We start from the raw sequence: 19,752 nt of genomic DNA, 5'->3' as shown, positions 1-19,752 counted from the left end.
GCTCCTTTCTCTTCCACCCTGGTCCCCACGGGCAGGCGACAGCCCCGGCAGCACCGGCTACTTACTTCCTCTCTCCTTTGTACCACTCAAAGTTCGGGGCAGGAACTCCTGCACCTTCGCACCGTATCAGGCCGTTCCCTCCAAGCACCACACCGCTGGATTTAAGTTCCTGAATTGTGGGGGCAACTGAAAGAAAAGAATTGTAAAATGGATGTTGGCATCTGGACACGCAGATCATTCAGCACCGCTGCTCCTCGGCGCACTCGGCCTGGTACGAGTGGTCTCCAGCTTGGTTCACATTCAACCACGTTTGCTTCCAGAAGAGTCAAAATTACCCCACACTGCAGATTCTGAAATCTGTCCTATATGTTTGGTGTAAAAACACAACTGAGACATGGAGCGAGATCAATCCAATCCTGAAAAAAAGCTGGTTGTCCAACAGTTACTCGGCGTAAACCACAACTGTAAGCATTAGTGTCATACAAGATGCACGTAAATCCTGGGAATGGGAAAGAAGCACATGAAACCCCAACACTGGTGCACTGAGAGGCTCCCACTGGGCTCAGCCGAGGACCCCTGGCATTGGGAGGGTACAGCAATGCCGAGGCAGTGCCCAGGCCACAGGGTCCCCAGTTCCAGCACCTCTTACCTCCTGCATCATGGCACCTTGCAAACAGCACATAAACCCCAGAGCTCAGGTGGCCTTTGAGTTCTTGTTTTGCATATTTAAGAAATAAACCTTCAAGATGATGAGACACCCATCAATCTCACAGAACAGTGACTTTCCCAGCATTGCACTGGATATAGCGTTGTTTTAGTAAATGTATTTTGTCTTTTTAAATAGTAAACACTGTAAATAGTAATGAACATTTTGAGCTTAGAACCACAGATACAAATAAAGATAAAAAGCCATTGTCAGGTTTTCCAGTTGCCAGCAAAAGGCAACAGTGAGCTGAAAATAAAACACAGCAAATTCCTCAGGAAAGAGATTATCAAAGGGAACAACTGTCTCCCCCCTGGAATTTCTTTTATGTTTTCTAGTTTGATACAATAATTTATGTGCATCATCAAAACACTATAAAAACCAAACCACAGAACTTATAAATAAAAATCTGTTTACTTTTTCCCAAGCAGTTTTCCAGATGTTGCTTCAAGGTGTTTATGTTCATGTGGAGCTCTGACTGCCTCATGTCTGCTTTCGGCACCATCTCACCCATTGTTCATTGTCTGTGCTGTCGTGATGCACCCCCACCCCATCTTGACCTGACCTCAGAAGCTCCTGATAAACCTTGACAGAATCATCTGAGTGCTGAAACATCCCGTGACTGTCCCAGTGGAGCCTGAGACACTCCCTGATCCCACCAGGAGCTCATACATGGTACAGGTGGGAACAGTCAGAACCAACACAGGGGAATTTTCAACACGTCCCTTTACACACCTGGAAACAGGAGCACACAGGGCTTTAACCACATGCATGGGAATTGATTCTGGGATGAATGTTCCTGTCCCAAATCCAGAGTTAAGGCATTTTTATAACTACAGTAAACCTATCAAATCGCTTTGTAAATGTTAAAGTGCTCAGTGATTCAGTGCTGCTAAACCCTTTGGCAATGTTATCTTTGCACCCTTTGCACTCCCTTTTGCATTCCCAGCTTCTGTGTTAGTCATTCCAAACCGCTTCTGATCTGATCTTCCTGTGTGTGCTTCAGCATGGGCAGTAACAGAGCAACTCTTGACACCCAATTCTGTAAAGTCACATTTTCACAAATTCAAATTAAGCCTGCTTTCGCCAATACCTTTGATGGTGTTTCTTTAGACAGCCAAACCCCTCATTTCTGAAACAATTTAAGAGATCTGAATATTTTACACAAACCTGCCACTAAAGAAGCATCAGGTCTATGACAAAACAGTGATAGGCAGGTTCCCTCATCACACACTTGATGATTACAACAAACCAACCCAGAAACTCATTAACTTTCAACTGGTAACATTCAAATTTCCAGGAGATAATAAGTGTTTAAGCAATTTGCAGGACTACCTCTGCATAACGTGCATAGAAAAAAACACATTGGTTTAGTTAATCCATAAATAAACAGGGACACGTAAAGCGTTCCCACTCCTTCACTCAAGTTGTACGAAAGATGTGACCACTGGAAGAGTGAGTAAGAGACAAGAAAAGGCCTGAGTGGTGTACAAAGGTTTTTTTTCTAAAACGTACCACTTTCATGCTACCTCTGGGGTCTATTCACCTTTTGCTTGGTGTTTTGTGTCGTTTTTAGGGATTTTTTTGCTTTGGATGCTTTTTACATAATGCAGAACATCACTGACAATATGTTTTAAAATGAAATGATGCATAAAAATGTACAGCTTGCTGCTCCTTCTTCAGGCAGGAGCCTCAGGGCCCGTGCTCCCATTGCAGCTGGGAAGGGATTACAGCTGCATCCCAGCCATACGCAACGATTCCAGGTTTTGTTATCTGGTGAGGTTTCTGCTTGGAAACTACTGGAAAATTTCTGAAGAGGGAGTTTTCTTAGATCTCCCTTTCAGAAGGATTTCAGATTCTGTTTCTTCAGAATTAGAATTAAAACCAATGTTCCCTGCTCCAGGAAATCCCTGGTTAATACAGGTATGGAAACACAACCCAGGGATCGCTTGGAGCCACCATTCTCTTGGATTTATCACTGTCAGGTTACTTTATTGTTTTTAGTCTGATGCAGGTGTGTTCCTGGAGCACTGATTAGTAATGAGCTGAGCCAAAAATCCACCAGATTCCATCCCCCACCTGCTGCCATGGGGGTGGAAGACCGAGATATTCCAGCTGAAATCACACCTAAAACCTGCTGCTCTCACTGCCAAGGCCTGCTTTGGAAAGAGAAGAGGCAAACTCCTGGGAGAGATTCTCAGATCATCACTATTATATATATATATATATATTTTAATGTAGGTTTTTTTTACACAGTCAAAAAGACTCATTTTTGAGGAGATATTTGGGAGCTGATTTTAGTGCTGTCAGTCAAGCTGCAGCTGTTGGCATCCTCTGAGGTGTGAGACAGGTGAGGCTCCAGCTGCAGTCTTCCCTCAAACTCCTGCAACTAATGCCTTCACTGGGTTTCCCCTCCACGAGTTCTGTGGGAAGAGATTCTCATTGTGTTGCAGACACAGCCTTGTGCCTGAGCCCTTCACTATAAATAATAATAAACAAGCCAGCAAGAAAGTAACACCTTGTCTCAAAGGTACAGAGCACCAGGAGAGAGGGAAACCTGGCAGAGGCTGCAGAAGGAGGGAAGGGGGTGAAACCCTTGCTGAGTTCCCAAGGTGGGGATTATCCCAGACAAGTCAGGGGGCTGACAGAGATACTGCAGTCAAATCGAACAGTGATGTTAACAAGAAAACCTCATGCAAGACTAATAATTTTAAAGGTATTTGTCATTTTTATATCTCCTAAATAATGGTTATATAAAATAATAGAGAAAAGAATATGATTGCTATAAATCTGTTAGCAGCACTGGGCTTCTGTGACTCATGTTTGTAGGTTTAGTCTCCCTCAGTGGATCCTTGTTTAATCCTCTCCCGTGGTTCAGCCCTGCAGAGAAAGGTTCTTAAAACAAATGCCTAATTTCTGACTTGGAAATACATTACTGGAACTTATTTAATATCCATTTCTCAAATCTGTGAGTGCTTTGCTGGGAAAGGTTATTTGGAGAGGGTGTCAGAGCCGTGGCTTCACTGGAGCTTCACCAACACCCTTCACGTCTGTCCCTGTGTGAGGTGGCTCAGGAGGGAAGGCTGGGCTTGAGCCAAAATACATATTTATTATTCCCCAGAAATACATATTTATGTATCCCCACATGAGAGATCTGTCAGAAGAAGTGTGTAAGTGAGGAGAGTTGGACCCAACAGGCACTGGAGGCGATGCCAGATGTCCCCAGGCTCGCCTGGGGTTCGGTGTCATTGCGTGGGGCCTGTGCAGGTCTCACCCTACAAAGCCCAGTGTGCAAGGCCAGGCTGGACAGCGCTTGGAGCAATTTGGTCTAGTGGAAGGTGTCCCCACCCATAGCAGGGGGTGGAACGAGATGAGCTTCAAGGTACCTCCCAACCCAAACCTTTCTATGATTCTGATTCTGCACATCTTTGTCCCCCAACACCTTCACGTGACTCAGGCGTTTGTGCTGGAAAACTGAATTTTACAACTTAAGTTTCATCCAGAAATGACTCAAAGTCCTGCTGAATCTGGTCCCCTTCCAGGTAGTTTCATTTTGCTTTTAAATGCCTAAGGCAACAGTTAAAACAATCCCTATCATACACAGGCACAGGGAACACGCTAAAACTCCAGCTAGAGCAGGTTTCCCCTTTTTACATTTTAATGAGCATTGGGACTTTTATGCACATTAGTTATGTTGCCCTAATTACTCATTATAATTCTAATGTGCATTTTATATTTAATTACAATGCTTATAAAGATTTGGTATGGACAGTAAATTATTATAACTAGCATGTGCATAATGATTACGAGATGAATTTATTAACTTTTACGCGAGCATTCAGGGCTGGTAACTTTCAATTTCACCTTTGTAAGCACCCATATTGTCTGATTAATCTAACATTTTTGTGGCATTAATTGTAAATGTCAAAAAAAAGAAAGTCTTTTATTTTCCTAGTTTTCATCAGCTTTTAATTTGGTATCCTAATGTCAGCTTTTGTTAGTGAAATTGCTTTCCAGGGTGTTAAGATAAAAACTTAGGTAAGAGAACGGGTTTTGAGATCTGTTTTGCTGCTCAGAAAACCAGATATCAGCAATAGTCAAATATATTCATTTAGATATATGTACACACATAGTGTTTTGTCAATACAGTAACAAGTCTTTACAAGAGAAACAGTATTACTTGTGCTTTAGATAATTAAGATGGGCTTTTGACAATCTAGATTGTTTAATTTTGCTAATTTATTCCGAGCATCAGTCCTACCTATTCCCAAAATAATGGAATGGTTTAATAAATGGCTCTTCACGTCAGAAACTTCTGTGCTGTGCAGAAACATTTGAGAGACATGCCTGTAACAACCACTGGGCTCAGCAACTAACAAGCTTATTTATTCCATCTTTTCTTGACGACTTATCAAAACACACAGATTCAGTGGGATCTTGACTTGTACATGCACATAAATTTTATATGCAAATGTATGAGATATCGGTGAGAATGCAGTTCTATATGTAACCCAGCATCTCTTATGTGCTTTTCATGGAATCCTGGAATGATTTGGGTTGGAAAGAACCTTAAAGCTCATCTAGTTCTATCTCCTGCCATGGGCAGGGACACCTTCCACTATCCCAGGTTGCTCCAAGCCCCGTCCAACCTGGCCTTGGACACTTCCAGGGATGGGGCAGCCACAGCTTCTCTGGGCAACCAGAGCCAGGGCCTCACCACCCTCACAGGAAAGGATTTCTTCCCAATCTCAGATCCAAATCTCTCTCTTTTTCAGCTTTCCCTTTCCCATTTAGGATTTCCCTTTATAAGCACTATACTCTAGATGTCAGTTAAACAATTGTGTAAATACCTTGCACTGTTGGGAATCGAGTGGATTCTCCAGTACTCTCTGTGTGGGATCTGCCTTGTTGCAGGGCATATAAATTTCCCAAAACATGTTCCTCCCTCAGCTCCATCTAATGGATTGCATTATAACCATCCAAATCCCCAGCTGCTGTGCAATTTATGGGTTGGAATATAAAACCTCCTGGTGTTGAGAGAAAACTTAAAATCCATGAGTAATTGTTATGTGGGAGGAAAACATAAAAATCAGCAACATAAAATAATACTTAATAAATAATAGCCTGGCAGACAGGAAGTCTTAACAACATGTTTTACAGGTATTTAAGGGATAAAAAAAGAAGAGAAAGAAACTTAATGAAACCTCCCAAAACCAGCAAAGCAAACAAAGACCTCAAGGGAGCTGGAGAAAAAAGGCAAGTTAGAACTGCTTTGTTTCTCTGTCCATTGGGTTTTATCTCACTGCTTCATCTATTTAATCCTTCTATTTTCCAACAAAGCGTTTTTCTCCTCATATTCCCTTGAATGCAGCTCTGTAAATGTATTTTTATCCCCTATTAAAGGAGTTGCTCTAGCGTGGGAACACAAACCCTTTCCTTGAGCAGCATCCAAGGACGGGTGAGCAGCTCCAGCCATGAACTGGCACGTTCCTCAGGCGACCTGGGATCCCTGCGCGCATTATATGGACAAATATTTGTGTGTGAGCGTTGACACATTGCACCCCTTTGGCCACAGACCTGTCTGGAAGCAGCCCCTGGCCCCTGTGGGGGAGATGCTCCCCTGCTCCCTTCGGCTGTGTCAGGGGAGGGTGAGTGGTAATGCCAACGTGTGCATGGGGAGTAAAGGGGAAAAATGAGAATCCATATCCTGGAGTGGTACTGAGGAGCAAGGAGGAGGGAGGGAGATGCTGTCATACAGCTGGTGCCAATCCAGAAGGAAGAGCTGGCCGGGAGCCTGGGTGTGAACAAATACGAGCGCTTTTGCTTTGCTATTTCTCTCCCTCTAAGGAAGATAAAAGCAATGGACTTCAACAAATTCCAAGAATTACTAAGCAGATCTTTTGGCAGTAAAGCTGAGGGGAAAATGAGTTAAAGGAAGCTGGTAGTTTTCCAAGGAAAGAAAGTTTGCAACAAAAATGCAAAATCCCTCACAATAGGTCAGAAATGCAGGCAGGGACCTGCTCCAGTCCTAGCAGAGCACAGAGGAGCCAAAGCACAAGAGCAGGTGTGGCAGGATGGAAACACCAAAAGGAGGGAGAAACCACTCCAGAAAACGCTGTGCTCAGTTCCCCCTGACTGGTGCCCAGAGCCTCAGCTGCCCACAGTGGTGCCTTTCTGTGCCACCACCTGCAGCTCGGCCCCACCAGGAACCACCAGGTCACCACTCACACACCGGAGCACCGGACTCAGCTCTGGGGACCCACGTCCCTGACAAGGAGCCTTTGGGGGACAACTTTCTAACTAATTCAACATCCTCCCCAGGGACATTTTTTCTCATCCATGTTTCGCCCACTTGCAGCTGTAAGCACCACACACCAAAAACTAGTGACATGTGACATCTTCTGCCTTCCCCTGTGATAAATGGGAATTAGTGACACAGTGTGAAGGGTTGATGATGAACTCATGGTGGCTGTTACCCTCCTCAGGGTCTCCCCCAGGTACAACTGCATCTTGCTACAGCTCTCACACATGTCTGGGGACTGGGGATATGCCAGTCAGTCCCCTTTGAACATCAGACACCGGGGGCTCAGTGTCAGGACCCTGACCAGCCTTTCTGTGGTCTCAAAAAATAACAGTTTCATCTTCATTTGCTTCATGTAGATATTTTTGAAGTTTATTGTCCTCATCTGATGACTTAAGATGACAATTAGCCCAGAAATGCACAACAGATGTGTTATCTAGAACAAACCACTGCTTTATGGCCAGGCACTATTGTGGGTTAAACTGGAGTGCCAAAAGTTCAGGAAAACAGAAGGAAGTGGGATTAGTAGAGCTGGAAAAGGTGATTTATTAGGGATATATTGCAGCACTAAATGTGCAAGACAGGAGGAAAAAGGGATCAGCTCTTCCCTTCTCCCTTATGGGCCAGGCAAGCAATAATCAGTCACAACTGAAGCAAGATTTAGAGCTGGTAAGATACTGCAGGAAGAAGTTACTTAAGGAGACTGTCAAGGTGCTCTTTCCCTTTTCTTTTTATTTTAAAACAAAAGGCTGACAACTTGCATACTGGATCTGGACAGCAGCACCAGCCTGACTCCTCAGTTCCTTCTGCAGGTGGAATTTTAGTGGGCTCTGAGATCCTGGGATAATTAAACATCAGAACCAATTCCTGTGGATCCTGGTGTTGTCTTTAGGGTTATAAGCCATTTTTCAACACAATAGGGAAAATAAGAAATGCTAATCTTCTTATGTTACAACAGTAATGAAATCTCCAGGCCAATGCTTAACTACAAAAATTGAAGTAAGGACTGGATCTGGACTTTAAAAAAACAACTCCAAAGACAGAAGTAGAACTTTTTTGCAGCAAACTTATCCCGTCCACCTGGGCTCTGATTTGCTATATCCACATCCATACCAAAACAGCCAGGTGAGCTCCCCAAAATGCTGTTTCCAAGGCCAGAACTCATTACTGCTGTATAATAAATGGAAGCATAAGTCAGAGTTAGCACTGAACAGATTGTTTGGGGTTGCAAAGACAGCAGCTGTCACAGCTTGACAGCTTTCTTGTTAGTGAATCAGCTTTCCTGACAGGCTTTTTGATTGAAAACCCCTGTTCGCTGACAGTGTGTTGGAGCTCATGTACATATGTAGCTCATGAAGAATGAGAACGAGCCATGAAAGGTCTCCAAGCTATTGCTCTGGATTAAAAAGAAGTGAAGTTTACATAAAGGGAGGGTTTGGTTCCCCCCTCCCCCAGTAACCGTGACAGATGTGAGCTGATGGAAACAGGACCACGGACACCGAGAGGTGACAAAGACTAGTCACTTCCACGGGAGGTTCTGACTAAAAGCAATAAAGCCCCAGAAATCCTGGCTGCTTCCAAACGCTCTCAGAAAAGTTCATGTCATTGAAAACAAGTTTGAGAATTAAAATCATAAAATTTCAACCCAGTGTAACTGACAAGGGCTTCCCAGACCTCCTGCAAGTCCAAAGGGGAGAGTAGATACAGCCATATTAATTTAAAAAGAAACTTGTTTACTCTGAGTGACATTTACTTTTCTCTTAGAGGTTCCATCTGTGTCCATGGTTTCAGTTGGCAGCTCCATGGGACAGGGAGAGGTGGCTTCTGCATCCTGCAGCACACCCAAAATACCTGTGCAAACCCTCCATCGCTGCATGGCCAAGGAACACATGAGGTTTCCTTGGGCATCTTGGCTCAAACAGAGCTGCCTGCTTTGGACTTCTCCTTAAACACATGACCTGCACCCTTGTGGCACCAAAAAAATCATCTGGCTGTGGGAAAAGAAGCATTTTATTGAAGCAAATGCATCTCAAGGGTCTATCCTTCTCCCCCTCTCTCCAATCTGTATTCATTTATAAGATTGTCCATATAAAGTAATTTCTTGCTCCTCTGTTTTGTGGTATTGAAACAGGTAAAAGCCAATGAATTGGGTACAATGGAGGCATTGAGGTCACCTTCTCTTCTGAGATCAGGGCTTAAAACAAAGCACACACGTGATGCCGAGCTGGGGGAAAACAGAGCCAAAAACTGAGCCACTGCCGAACACCAGAAACATCCAGGGCTTCCCAGTTTGTCCCAGTGGATTGTTTAATGTTCTTGTGACAACTCCTTGTTTCCAAAGAATGTCACGGATTCTTCAAAAAGGGACAATAGATTCCAAGTCCACACTCAGATGCAGATGCTTTACATGGGAAACCTGGAATACTGGGAATTCCTCACTTAAGAAAACTGCTGCTTTGAAAAATAATTCCTGATTTGTTCTCTTTCTCCAGACTCTCTTTTTGCCATCAGTCCCACCAGGTGCAGAAGCAGCTGAACACCTGGATTTTGATACATCTGATATTACACAGAATTTTTTCCAAATACACTGGAGATGGTGCATTTTAAGTGAGTTTTTCAAAGTTTGTAAACTGAATTCTTTAGTCTAGCACTGACTATCGTGATCTTTGTGCAACAGGTGCCAAATCAACACAGTCCATGATGTTCCTTGTCTTTGGGAAGTGTCTCAGAGTCTGGCTGTGCCTGTGAGGCACAAACTTCCATCACAGAACCTCGTGTTTGCTCTGCAGCTCTAAGGTCCAGAAAAGGTCACTTCAGCCTCAAAACAGTTTGTTTTTGTTTGAGAAGAAGTAGAAAACATGAAGAGAACCAGCTTTATGAATTATAAAGCCTGAAAAGTGATGTTGGAAATTTTTCCTTTCTTTGTGTCAACAGCACCATTTTGTTTGAAACTAGAAAAGCAAAGTAAAGCTTCTCAAGCTGCCTTAGCTCCAACCTGTTGCCTCCACCACACACTTGCTAACACCAGCCACCTCCCTCAGGAGATATTAGATCTCATTTAGCCATGTCAGCATGGAAAACCAGGTTGTACCTGCCTTAGCAGGTATTGGGTGTCCTGCTGGATGCCAAATGTAGCCAGGGTAGGAGCCAACAGGGACTGTCCCACGTGGGGTCACACTGTGCCCACACACTTACAAGTTGTGCAAAGCACATTCCTTCTGCACAACCATTTCAAACTGCAATTACTGGTAAAAAAAATATTAAAAATAATCAAGGGATGGAGAGTTTCACAAGACTGACCCACTGTTCAGACCTGTCTTCCCATGATCCCGCTTGGTGTCACCTGCTCTCTTGGAACCCCTTTGACTGTCACCTCAAAGGCACTTCAAGAGACGAGGGAGACTCAGTCTTGGCCCAACAGCAATAAGGAATAATACAATTATTGGGAGAAATATTGCTTTACAGTGTGTAAAGCTAGGAGAAATATTTTAAGTAATTGTTTTTGCTGAAGAGTGATCTGGGCAAGTGAACACTCATGGAAGCTGGAGAGCTCTCCATTAATTTTGGCTTCTGCCTGGAGTCTCACGCAGCCTGGAGTCTCACACAGTCTGCTGAACGCTCCAAATTGCTTCTTGAAACACAGGAGCTCTTTAGAGATGACTCATCTTCTATTAAAACTTCAATTTTCCCAAACTGTATTTTAGCTGGTGTTCAGAGTGGGATCGCCTGGAGAAGCTGGCAGTGGGAGAAAGCATCCGCCCCAGGCAGGATTGGCTTCCCAGGAGGGCTTTTCCTCAGTTACTCCCTGGCTTTGCATCCCGTGAGGTTGGGGGTTAACATCCACCTGCAGGTGTGAAATTCCAGCACCTCTGAAGATGACAGGACCTGCATGCTGACCCTTTGGGGAGCCATACCCATGGAGAGGAGCATGCTCCTGCTCCTACTGGGGCCAGCAGAAGGAGCTACAAGAAAGGTAGCTTCACTAGAGATGGATACACAGGGGTGTCCACAATATTATTGTAACCTTATTTTGGCCTTAACATGAATCAAGAGTAGAAAAGATAAAAACTATTAAAACCCCCTTTCATTAATTTTTCTGTCCACTTATTCATGAGCTGGTCCCACACTTTCACCAACAATGGTCTGAAAGCTTCACACCAGTGTCTTCATAAAAACCATCAACAATATGTTGATGACAATATTTTTCACTGATTTTAGAGAGCATGTCATGGGTTATTATTATTTCACAGCATCACAGTGAGATTGAAAAAGACCTCTAGGATCATCAAGTCCAACCTGTGCCTGATCCCCATCTTGTCACCCAGCCCAGAGCACTGAGTGCCATGTCCAGTCATTTCTTGGACACCCCCAGGGAAGGGGACTCCACGACCTCCCTGGGCAGCCCCTTCCAATGCCTGAACACCCTTTCCAGGAAGAAATTCCTCCTGATGTCCAGTCTAAACCTCCTTGGCAAAGCTTGAGCTCTTACTGTGGTTCAGAGAGCAGTGCTGGAGACACTCTAACATAGCGAAGGGAGAACTTGAGGTGGTTTTTGTGGTTTAAACTCTTAATTTGCCTTTGCAGCAGCAATGCTGGTGTTATGCTGGAGTACCATCTCTTCTCCCACAGATGGACTGAAGCTGCCTCCCTGTCCTGCAGCCTCAGCTGCCACTGGCCAACCTGAGGTGCTGCTGGAGGGCAGAAGCCACTCCCTTGCCTGGCTGCAGTCCCAGCACACCTGCCCTGCACCACGGCAAGCACGGGATGTGCAGCCCCGCCACTCCCTCGCAATTCAAATCACTTGGCACAGTTAAGCAGAGAATTTCTTTGAGAAGATGAAAAACATGCTCCTTATCTGTTGGAGAGAGATCTTGAGTACTAATGCTCCAACTCCTTCAAACACGAGCCCTCGTTCTGTGCTGCCAAAGTCCCCGATGATCTGCTGTGTTGGCACAAATGCCACCAATGTGGAGGAACAGTATAATCAATTCTGTCATGCTTCAATATGAGCAGCATTTTTCAGAAATATGCAGTAACCACACAGCAGTTTTCAGAACCTCAGCACAAACCATCACACCCCCAAAAGAAATCAATATTAATTTAGGAGCCAAATTGCACTTGAGTCACAAACTTGAACTATATTGTTTTAATCTGACTTCTGAAATGTTAATAAAAATACCTGAAGGATATAGCATGACGAACATTACATTTACAAGAGGCTTCTCTCCCCACCAGCAAAGGAAATATTTTCTTCAAACCAACTACATCCTTTCCCCACCCAACCAACTAAGGTGGCTTCAAATATAAGACCAGTTTTTATTGAATTGGTATAAGTTGTTTTTCTTTAAGTGTTGCCATGAGATAGGACATCATGACTCCTATGAGTGGTCTCGGTGATAATAATACCTTGCAAATTAAGTAAATAAGAATTCAATCCTAATGTTGACCAAAAATAACTACACCCTCCAAAGTAAACCCTGGTTAATTATTTTGTGCATGAGCAAAACCTCCATTTTACAGGATAGCAGAAATTCTACAAAGATCTTTATCTTATGCAAAACCCCGGCTGTTAATTTGCATTGCTTTCACCTGAAATATTTGGTTGGCAGTCCCTGGACTGGATGGCTGGATCCAAACTCAACTCTGCTGTTACTGTCTTAAATCCTGATCAAAGTTCTCATATGGGCTGTGCAAACACCTCATCTCCTTTACCTGAGTGGGCTCTGTGTTCTCAAACACTCAACCCACCAACACAGAAACTAATTCCAGTGTTATTTCTCCCCTCCCAGCTGTGTGAAATGTGCTGCAGGAAAACAGGCCCCTCCATCATTCCCTGGCAGCCTTCCTACAAGTTTTTAATTGCAGTAGTATTTCAAATGTAAAAGTTATAACTGCTGAGCCTGAACATCTGTACAACAGAGAATTCCACTGTTAGAATTAGGTTAATATTGAACAATAACAGGAAAAAACAGACAAGAGAGAGTCTTGCTGGGCTGATACACAAACCTCCACACCCCCCTCCCTCCTGATCTGCCTGTATTGCAGACTGTCAGTGCATCCTTCGAGAAGTCAGGCCATAGTCCCCCAACAGCACACTGGGGAACAGGACTATTCCCCCACTCGAAATCACAGAATATTCTGAGTAGGAAAGGACACACACAACTCTGAGTTTGATCTTTTGCAACAGTTTTCAGATCAAAAGGAGTGAAGGTAAGACACTCTTCTTTCTCCAGGTCTGCAGTAGGTGGACCTGGGGAATGGAAACCCAAACTGAAAGGGGACCAATCCTCATAGTACCTTCCCAAAGAAAACCAGGAAATTTGTGGCAAACAGAGCAAGCTGAAGTCATGCCTTGGGCACAGCTTAGACAGGCCAGGTCACCTCTTGCGCCTGAAGCCTCTGCCCCGGGATGCAAGTCCTTGGTGTGCACCAGCATCCCCTCACCCACACATCCCAGACCAAGGCAGCTCACACAGAGCAGAACCACATTCTGGAGAGCTCACATTGCACTAAACCCTACTGACCCAGTAACAGAACCAAATAGGAACCAGGACTCAGATTTATAGGAGTCCCCAGTGTGACTTGGAAGCCAAAAATCTCATTTTGAAAGGTAACCTGAGATAAACATAAGCTTTAGGAAAACATGTTTCCCCAAAGGCAGTGAAACCACACGCTGGAGGACTTTTAGCTTTTCAAAGGGTGATTTTGGCACTTCAGAAGGCCATTGCCAAGTTCAGTCTTTCTAGACTCCACACAGAACTCTGCAAACAGCCAGTGGGAACTGGGGCTGCTCAGTCAGTACCTGCAAATTGCTCTCTGTAGTTACAATACTGGGAAATACATCTTGATTAAAGAGAGACTGATCTATATGATGCTGTTTTCCCACCAACATAAAACATTTGGGATTAAATTTCAGTCCTCTGAGGCTGTGAGATGCAGCATGCCAACCACAGTCACAATTAGGAACTTCTGGTGGAGCAGCCAAGGTGGCCCATGTTCTTCCCAGGCTGGTTAACAACCAACATGGCAAAAACAAGGAGCCACAGAAACACCTACAACTGTTCCATACATTTTCCGTGTTGTTTTAAGAAAAAAAAAGGTGTTGCACTTATGAACAAAAATAAATTTATGTAGATTCACTGATTTCTTAACAAAAATTACTCCTGGGCTCCTAAAGCCAATGCTGACCATAACCCCCCAGTCCCAAATTTAGTCAAGGATATAAATATGGAGCTGCACATCTGTGGCTATTAAAAATTGAAAGAAATCAGAGTTATTGATTTGTGCTTCAAGAGAAGCCCTCCTCCCTCTGCTCTTTATATTAGAAGAAAGTGGAAATTAAAACTAAATTGCTCTGAGCAATTTTAGACTTGGTGCCAAAGCAGAGGAGGACAGAGACCTTCAGAAAATATGTGGGCATTGCCTTTATATGTAATAGTTTCATAATTTAACTGAGGCAATTTTCTTTCTTGAATCCAAACCCAAAACCTTGCCAAGAAAATGTTTTTCCTACGTCAGGAACAGTTCATAGCAAGACACTTACTGGGAAAACAAAGTCACAGCAACATGTCCAGATCTGAGGAGCCCCAACAAGCACTGAAGTCCAAGAATGGTTCTCCCCAGTAGGTTTAAAGTTACAGATCTAATGAGGACAGAGTGGCTTGTACAGTATGTGTGATTTCCAAGTAAAATCAGAATATTACACATAATGTTATGCCAAGTGCCATAGCAACAGGAAGGCGACTTCTAAGAAATGTTAATGAGCTGAGCTGTTCTGCACAGCCCCAACCTGGCCAAGCGAAAACAAACACAGCACTTCAAATTCACTACAAGAAACTCACACATTCCTGTTAGAAAAATTCCCCAGTGTAAAATACCTTATCAAACCATCACAGCAGGAAGGGGCACAGGATCTGTACAGGAGGCACCTCTGGAACAGCCTCACTGCTCCCCAGAAACCCAGTCCCACAGGATTGACACTGCTTTGGCTGAAAACCAGTGGCAGAACAGGGTTGTCCAGGGTCCCTCTGCTCTGGAGTTGAGGGGGACCACCACAACCTAGGGGATGAGGGACTTGCTCTGAGCATACAGACACGAGGTCCAGAGGCAGAGGAAAACTTGATGAAATTAGGAAAAAAGCCCCCAAACCCCTAATTTAGATGATTTACTAAAGAACACAAAACACATGCACAAAAAGGAAAGGGTAAATGAGACAGAATCATTGCAAACACAAAATGAGACCAATCAAATGACCACAATTCACAGGTTTATATTTCAGGTTAAGACAAGGAAAGAATAATGCAGCAAGTACTTGAATAAATCAAACTGGTATACACCCAATTGGCCTAATGAGGTTCAGAAACTTATCCAAAAGCTGGATTAAGCAAATGCAGAGCTGCAATGTCATTCCTGAGGTGTGGGGTGAGCACCTAACACAGCTTTGGTGAACTGTTATGAGGCAAGGAGAGCACACCAAGAGCCAGGGAATTGCACTCTAGCCCATTTCTCTCCAATGCCCATAAAAATGCTGGTCAAGCAATCAAAGGTGTGAGAGCACCTGGAAGATAACGAGGAGATGAGCAGTTGCCAACTGGCTGGTTAAGAATAGTTTGTGTTGGGTCAGCAGATCCTGCCCAGAGCAGGGAATGGCAGCAGATACTGTTTGACCACGGCCCCTACGCACAAACAAGCTGGACTTGGCTGAAAGCTGCCTTAGGTGAGGACCCTTTGTCTGTAAGACTGTGCTCAGGGCTCTGCTGTCCCATCTGCTCAGCTGGGCACCAGTCCTGGGCCTGCTGCTGGAGGAGGAGGTGGGTCTGTTAACATCATTATCAGAGATGAGAACCCTGAAATAATTCAGATAAATTGAAGAAGTGGTCTGAAAACTGGACAAAACCAAAAAGGAACGAGTTAAACGCTCATGAATCCCGTGAGGGGGTGAGATGGACATTCTGCAGAGGGTGATTTGGGCTGCTGGGGGTAAACCCCTTCCCCCCCAAGGGTCCTGCTGTCACAGGGAAGACAAGTGCCTAGAGCCAGGTATATGGAATCACAGAATCACTGAGGTTGCAAAAGCCCTCCCAGATCATCGAGTCCAGCCTGTGCCCAATCCCCACCTTGTCACCCAGCCCAGAGCACTGAGTGCCACGTCCAGTCATTCCTTGGACACCTCCAGGGATGGGACTCCACCACCGACCTGGGCAGCCCCTTCCAAGGCTTGACCACCCTTTCCAGGAAGAAATTCCTCCTGATGTCCAACCTGAAGCTCCCCTGGTACAGCTTGAGGCCATACAAACAGGCAGCAAAAAATATCCTTCCCCATCCTCAGCAACACAACACCTCACCTGGTGTGTTAGTTCAAGATTTAAAGACATGGTGAACACAGGAAGGTGAACAAGGGGGGCACAGGTTCACTGGCTGAGAAGAGATTGAAGGAGAGACTGATCTCCATTCCCCAGGGGACAGGTGAGGAATGGGGCTGTGATTTTGCGAGACAGAGTCACATTAGACACTGTGACAAATGTCCAATTAAGGACTGTGACTGAGGAGAGTTTGCTGCCATCACTGGAGGTGCCTTATGGAGGGACTGGGCAAACACCTACTGGGACTGTGGATTCAGTGGCACAGCTCACAAGGTTAATACAGGTTATCATACCATATATCCACTTCCTTTTCTCAATATTTTCAAGGCTTAATGGAAAATACCCATGCAAAGAGATGCTGCTACAAGCACACAAGGCTTAATATTTGGAATATTTTGAGTTTTCTTTGTATTCTTTGTACTTACTGCCTGCAAAATGTTTCAGATAAGCTTTCTCTTCATGGCACATGGGAGGCAGGAGAACTGCTGCAGGTTGAACCCAGGCCGCAGCAGACATGATTTCCCTCAAAGCAACTCATGCCAAAAAACTGCTTGGGAATTCTGGCCCCAAAATGAAGCCCTGTCCTCCCTCCTGTGCTGCCAAGAACAGGGACCCAAACCAACACACCCAACAGGCCCAGAGCTCTCTGGTGTTCCCGGCAGCAGTTGGGCTCCCTCAGCACGGGAACTCTAATGAAAGATGCAGCTCTAACAGAGCTGTCCAAGGAACAATTACAGGAAAGCCAACCCTTAGCATAAATGATCTTTAAAAAAAGGAATCCTGCGATACCACTCCACTTTAAAACCCACGTTTGCTATTTGTTTAGATAGCTGACAGTTGTAAATGAATTAAAATAAATGCCAGTTTTCTGATGCACACATTCCATCCTTCAGTCTCCTAGCACGGCCTCAGCTCTTCTGGAAATTCCAGGATTTAGCAGCTGCCTTCAATATTTTTAAGCATGGCACTAATAGAGCAGAAGAGAATCAGTGGAGTGACAGTAGCACATAGAGAGTTTCAGACCAGTTTTCAGATGACATATTAAATCCAGGCACTGGTTCATTCAAAGCAGGGTTCAATATTATAATCTATAAATCAGTATTTGCCTTACAAAATGTAATGGAAAATGCTAATAGGATTTACTGGAGCAATGAAATTGGATCACGTCTTATCTATCTGAACTTGATTTGGTACCATATTCCTTCGTCATCAGCCAGCAGCTTCAATGGCTTTTCTCCTCTCCTTCCCCGCCCTGTCCTCTCAGAATTCAGGCATAACCTCAGGCCACCGTTTCTCAAAGGGAAATTAGGGGGGACAGACATAAATCAAGTAGAGAATGTAGATTATGCAATATCAAGCAGTATAATGAAAAACTCCTGTAAAGTCATTAGAGCTATAACATGTGTGCCTGAGCTCATTGTTTATGTAGGGTGGGAAGCTGCCCAGCCAAGAAACTTGAATTTCAGAAAGTAATTTAAACCTGGTAATTTTCTTGTCCACGCTCGGGTGACTGAACACCCGCTGTATCGATGAATATCCGTGTTCAGAATTATGCTTCTATCCACAGGAACCACTCTGGGCTCATTGATACATTCTATTAACTGGGCACAATAAAGCCTTGATTTATTTCCAGTTATCAGGGCTATGGGAGAGAACGTTCCCTTTCACAACAGGGAAATGTATGAGAAGTTGTCAGAGGCAGTTAAGTGACGATATTCACACAAACGTGGCTCTGTGTGCTGGGGGGTGGGAGGTGTGGCAGGATATGGCACAACACACGGTGGGGGGACACAGAGATGGAACAGGGATTGCCCGCACTCTGAGATGAAGTGATGCTTCTGTAGAATATGACTGACCAGACCCCATCAGGTCATTCAGGTTGCAAAAGTAGGAATCATGAAATCCCAGACTGGTTTGGGTTGGAATGGACCATCTCGTCCCATGCCGTGCCTTGGGCAGGGACACTTCCACTAGACCAGGTTGCTCCAACCTGTTCAGATCTGGAGCATAAGCCACACATGTTACTTCCAAGAGTATTTTCTATCATAAGCACTCCAGGTGGGAAAGGTGGTGGACATTTGTGAAATTCCAGGATCCCTGTGAGACTAAAGGAGGAGAGTTGGGTGTGTTGATCACAGTTTAAGTGTTGCCCACCAAGGAACGGAGTCATGAGTAAATGGAATTAAAAGCACATGGAGGGACCTGGCAGATGGGCAGAATATCCCTGCACCAGGAGTACAATCATGGAATGACATGGGGGTGGGTAAGAGCAGCAGCAGAGAAAAATTACAGAATAGTTTAGATTGGAAAAACCCTCTAGGAGCATTGAGTCCAACCATCCCCCAGAACTGCCAAGGCCACCATTAACCCATGTCCTCAGGCACAAAGGAAAAGAATGGAATGGAAAAGAATGGAGGGAAAAAGCCTTGTTCTTCTCAGTTTGTCAGAGAAGTTAACAGATACCTTTAAAGAAGAAACAGGGTGGAAGGACATTTAACAAAGGAAACTGCCCAATCAGGACAATCAGAGGAGCTGAAGGCTTCCTCTCTTTTATATTTCTTTTTTTAAGAACTTTGCAGATTTAAACCTGAAAATAAATTTGATATAAATTTCTTACAAATAGTGACCAGTAGGCAAAGTACATCTCTCCTAAATGAAACATCTCACTTTCATTGATGGAAGCTGTCCTGCCAGGCCAGCTCAACAGCAAAAGGGCATCATTCCATTGATTTGGTGGCAGGCACGACATTCCCATTGAACAGGGTTGCCCACCTAGGCTGCCCTGGGCAGAGAAAGTCACCCCCTCATGCCCCACCTGCCTGGAGCAATGTGCCCATGGGGCTGATCACAGCACATGAGCTCTGCCAGCACCCCCACCCCTGGCACAACCGTCTCCCAGGTGCAACAAGCTGTTTTTCTGCCTGGTTAGGATGGACGAGGATCAGCAGCAGGGAACAGATGTTGTAAGAGCTCCTGCACTGGGCTCAGCTGGCTGGGGAACACTAAAACCCAGCCAGGGCAGTGTCAGCAATCAGCTGACTCTGGCTGATCACTCAGGTGTACAAACTGCTTCATGCTGTAGCGACATCCTACTTCTACATTGCTTCCATTTTATCCCTGTTCCCTCCTTGTTTAGTGTAGTGCATTGACCCCGGCTGGATGCCAGGTACCCACTAAAGCCACTCTCAATCTCCTCTGCAACTGGACAGAGGAGAGAAAAAAACACCTAAGGATTCATGAGTTGAGATAAGAGCTGGCAAAGGTCACTTACTGATTACCTTCACAGGCAAAACAGACTCAAAGTGGGGATATTACTTAAATTTATCACTAACAGAATAAGAGCCAAAGAGTGAGAAATAAAACAATCTTAAAAACACCTTCCCCCC

The 19,752-nt window shown here is 44.6% G+C and overlaps 1 protein-coding gene across 1 annotated transcript in view; it reads right to left on the bottom strand.

The window, feature by feature from the left end:
- Positions 1-19,752, bottom strand: part of NEGR1 (neuronal growth regulator 1) — a 117,793-nt gene that overhangs the window by 53,876 nt on the left and 44,165 nt on the right. Inside the window, exon 5 of the mRNA XM_029959735.1 lies at positions 66-186. Coding sequence (XP_029815595.1) covers positions 66-186 — 121 coding nt within the window. The remainder of the gene's footprint in view (positions 1-65; positions 187-19,752) is intronic.

Source organism: Manacus vitellinus, unplaced genomic scaffold, assembly GCF_001715985.3.
Source record: "Manacus vitellinus isolate BGI_N305 unplaced genomic scaffold, ASM171598v3 scaffold_21_pilon, whole genome shotgun sequence".
Lineage (NCBI taxonomy): Eukaryota > Metazoa > Chordata > Aves > Passeriformes > Pipridae > Manacus > Manacus vitellinus.
This window is presented reverse-complemented; position numbering and strand designations above follow the sequence as displayed.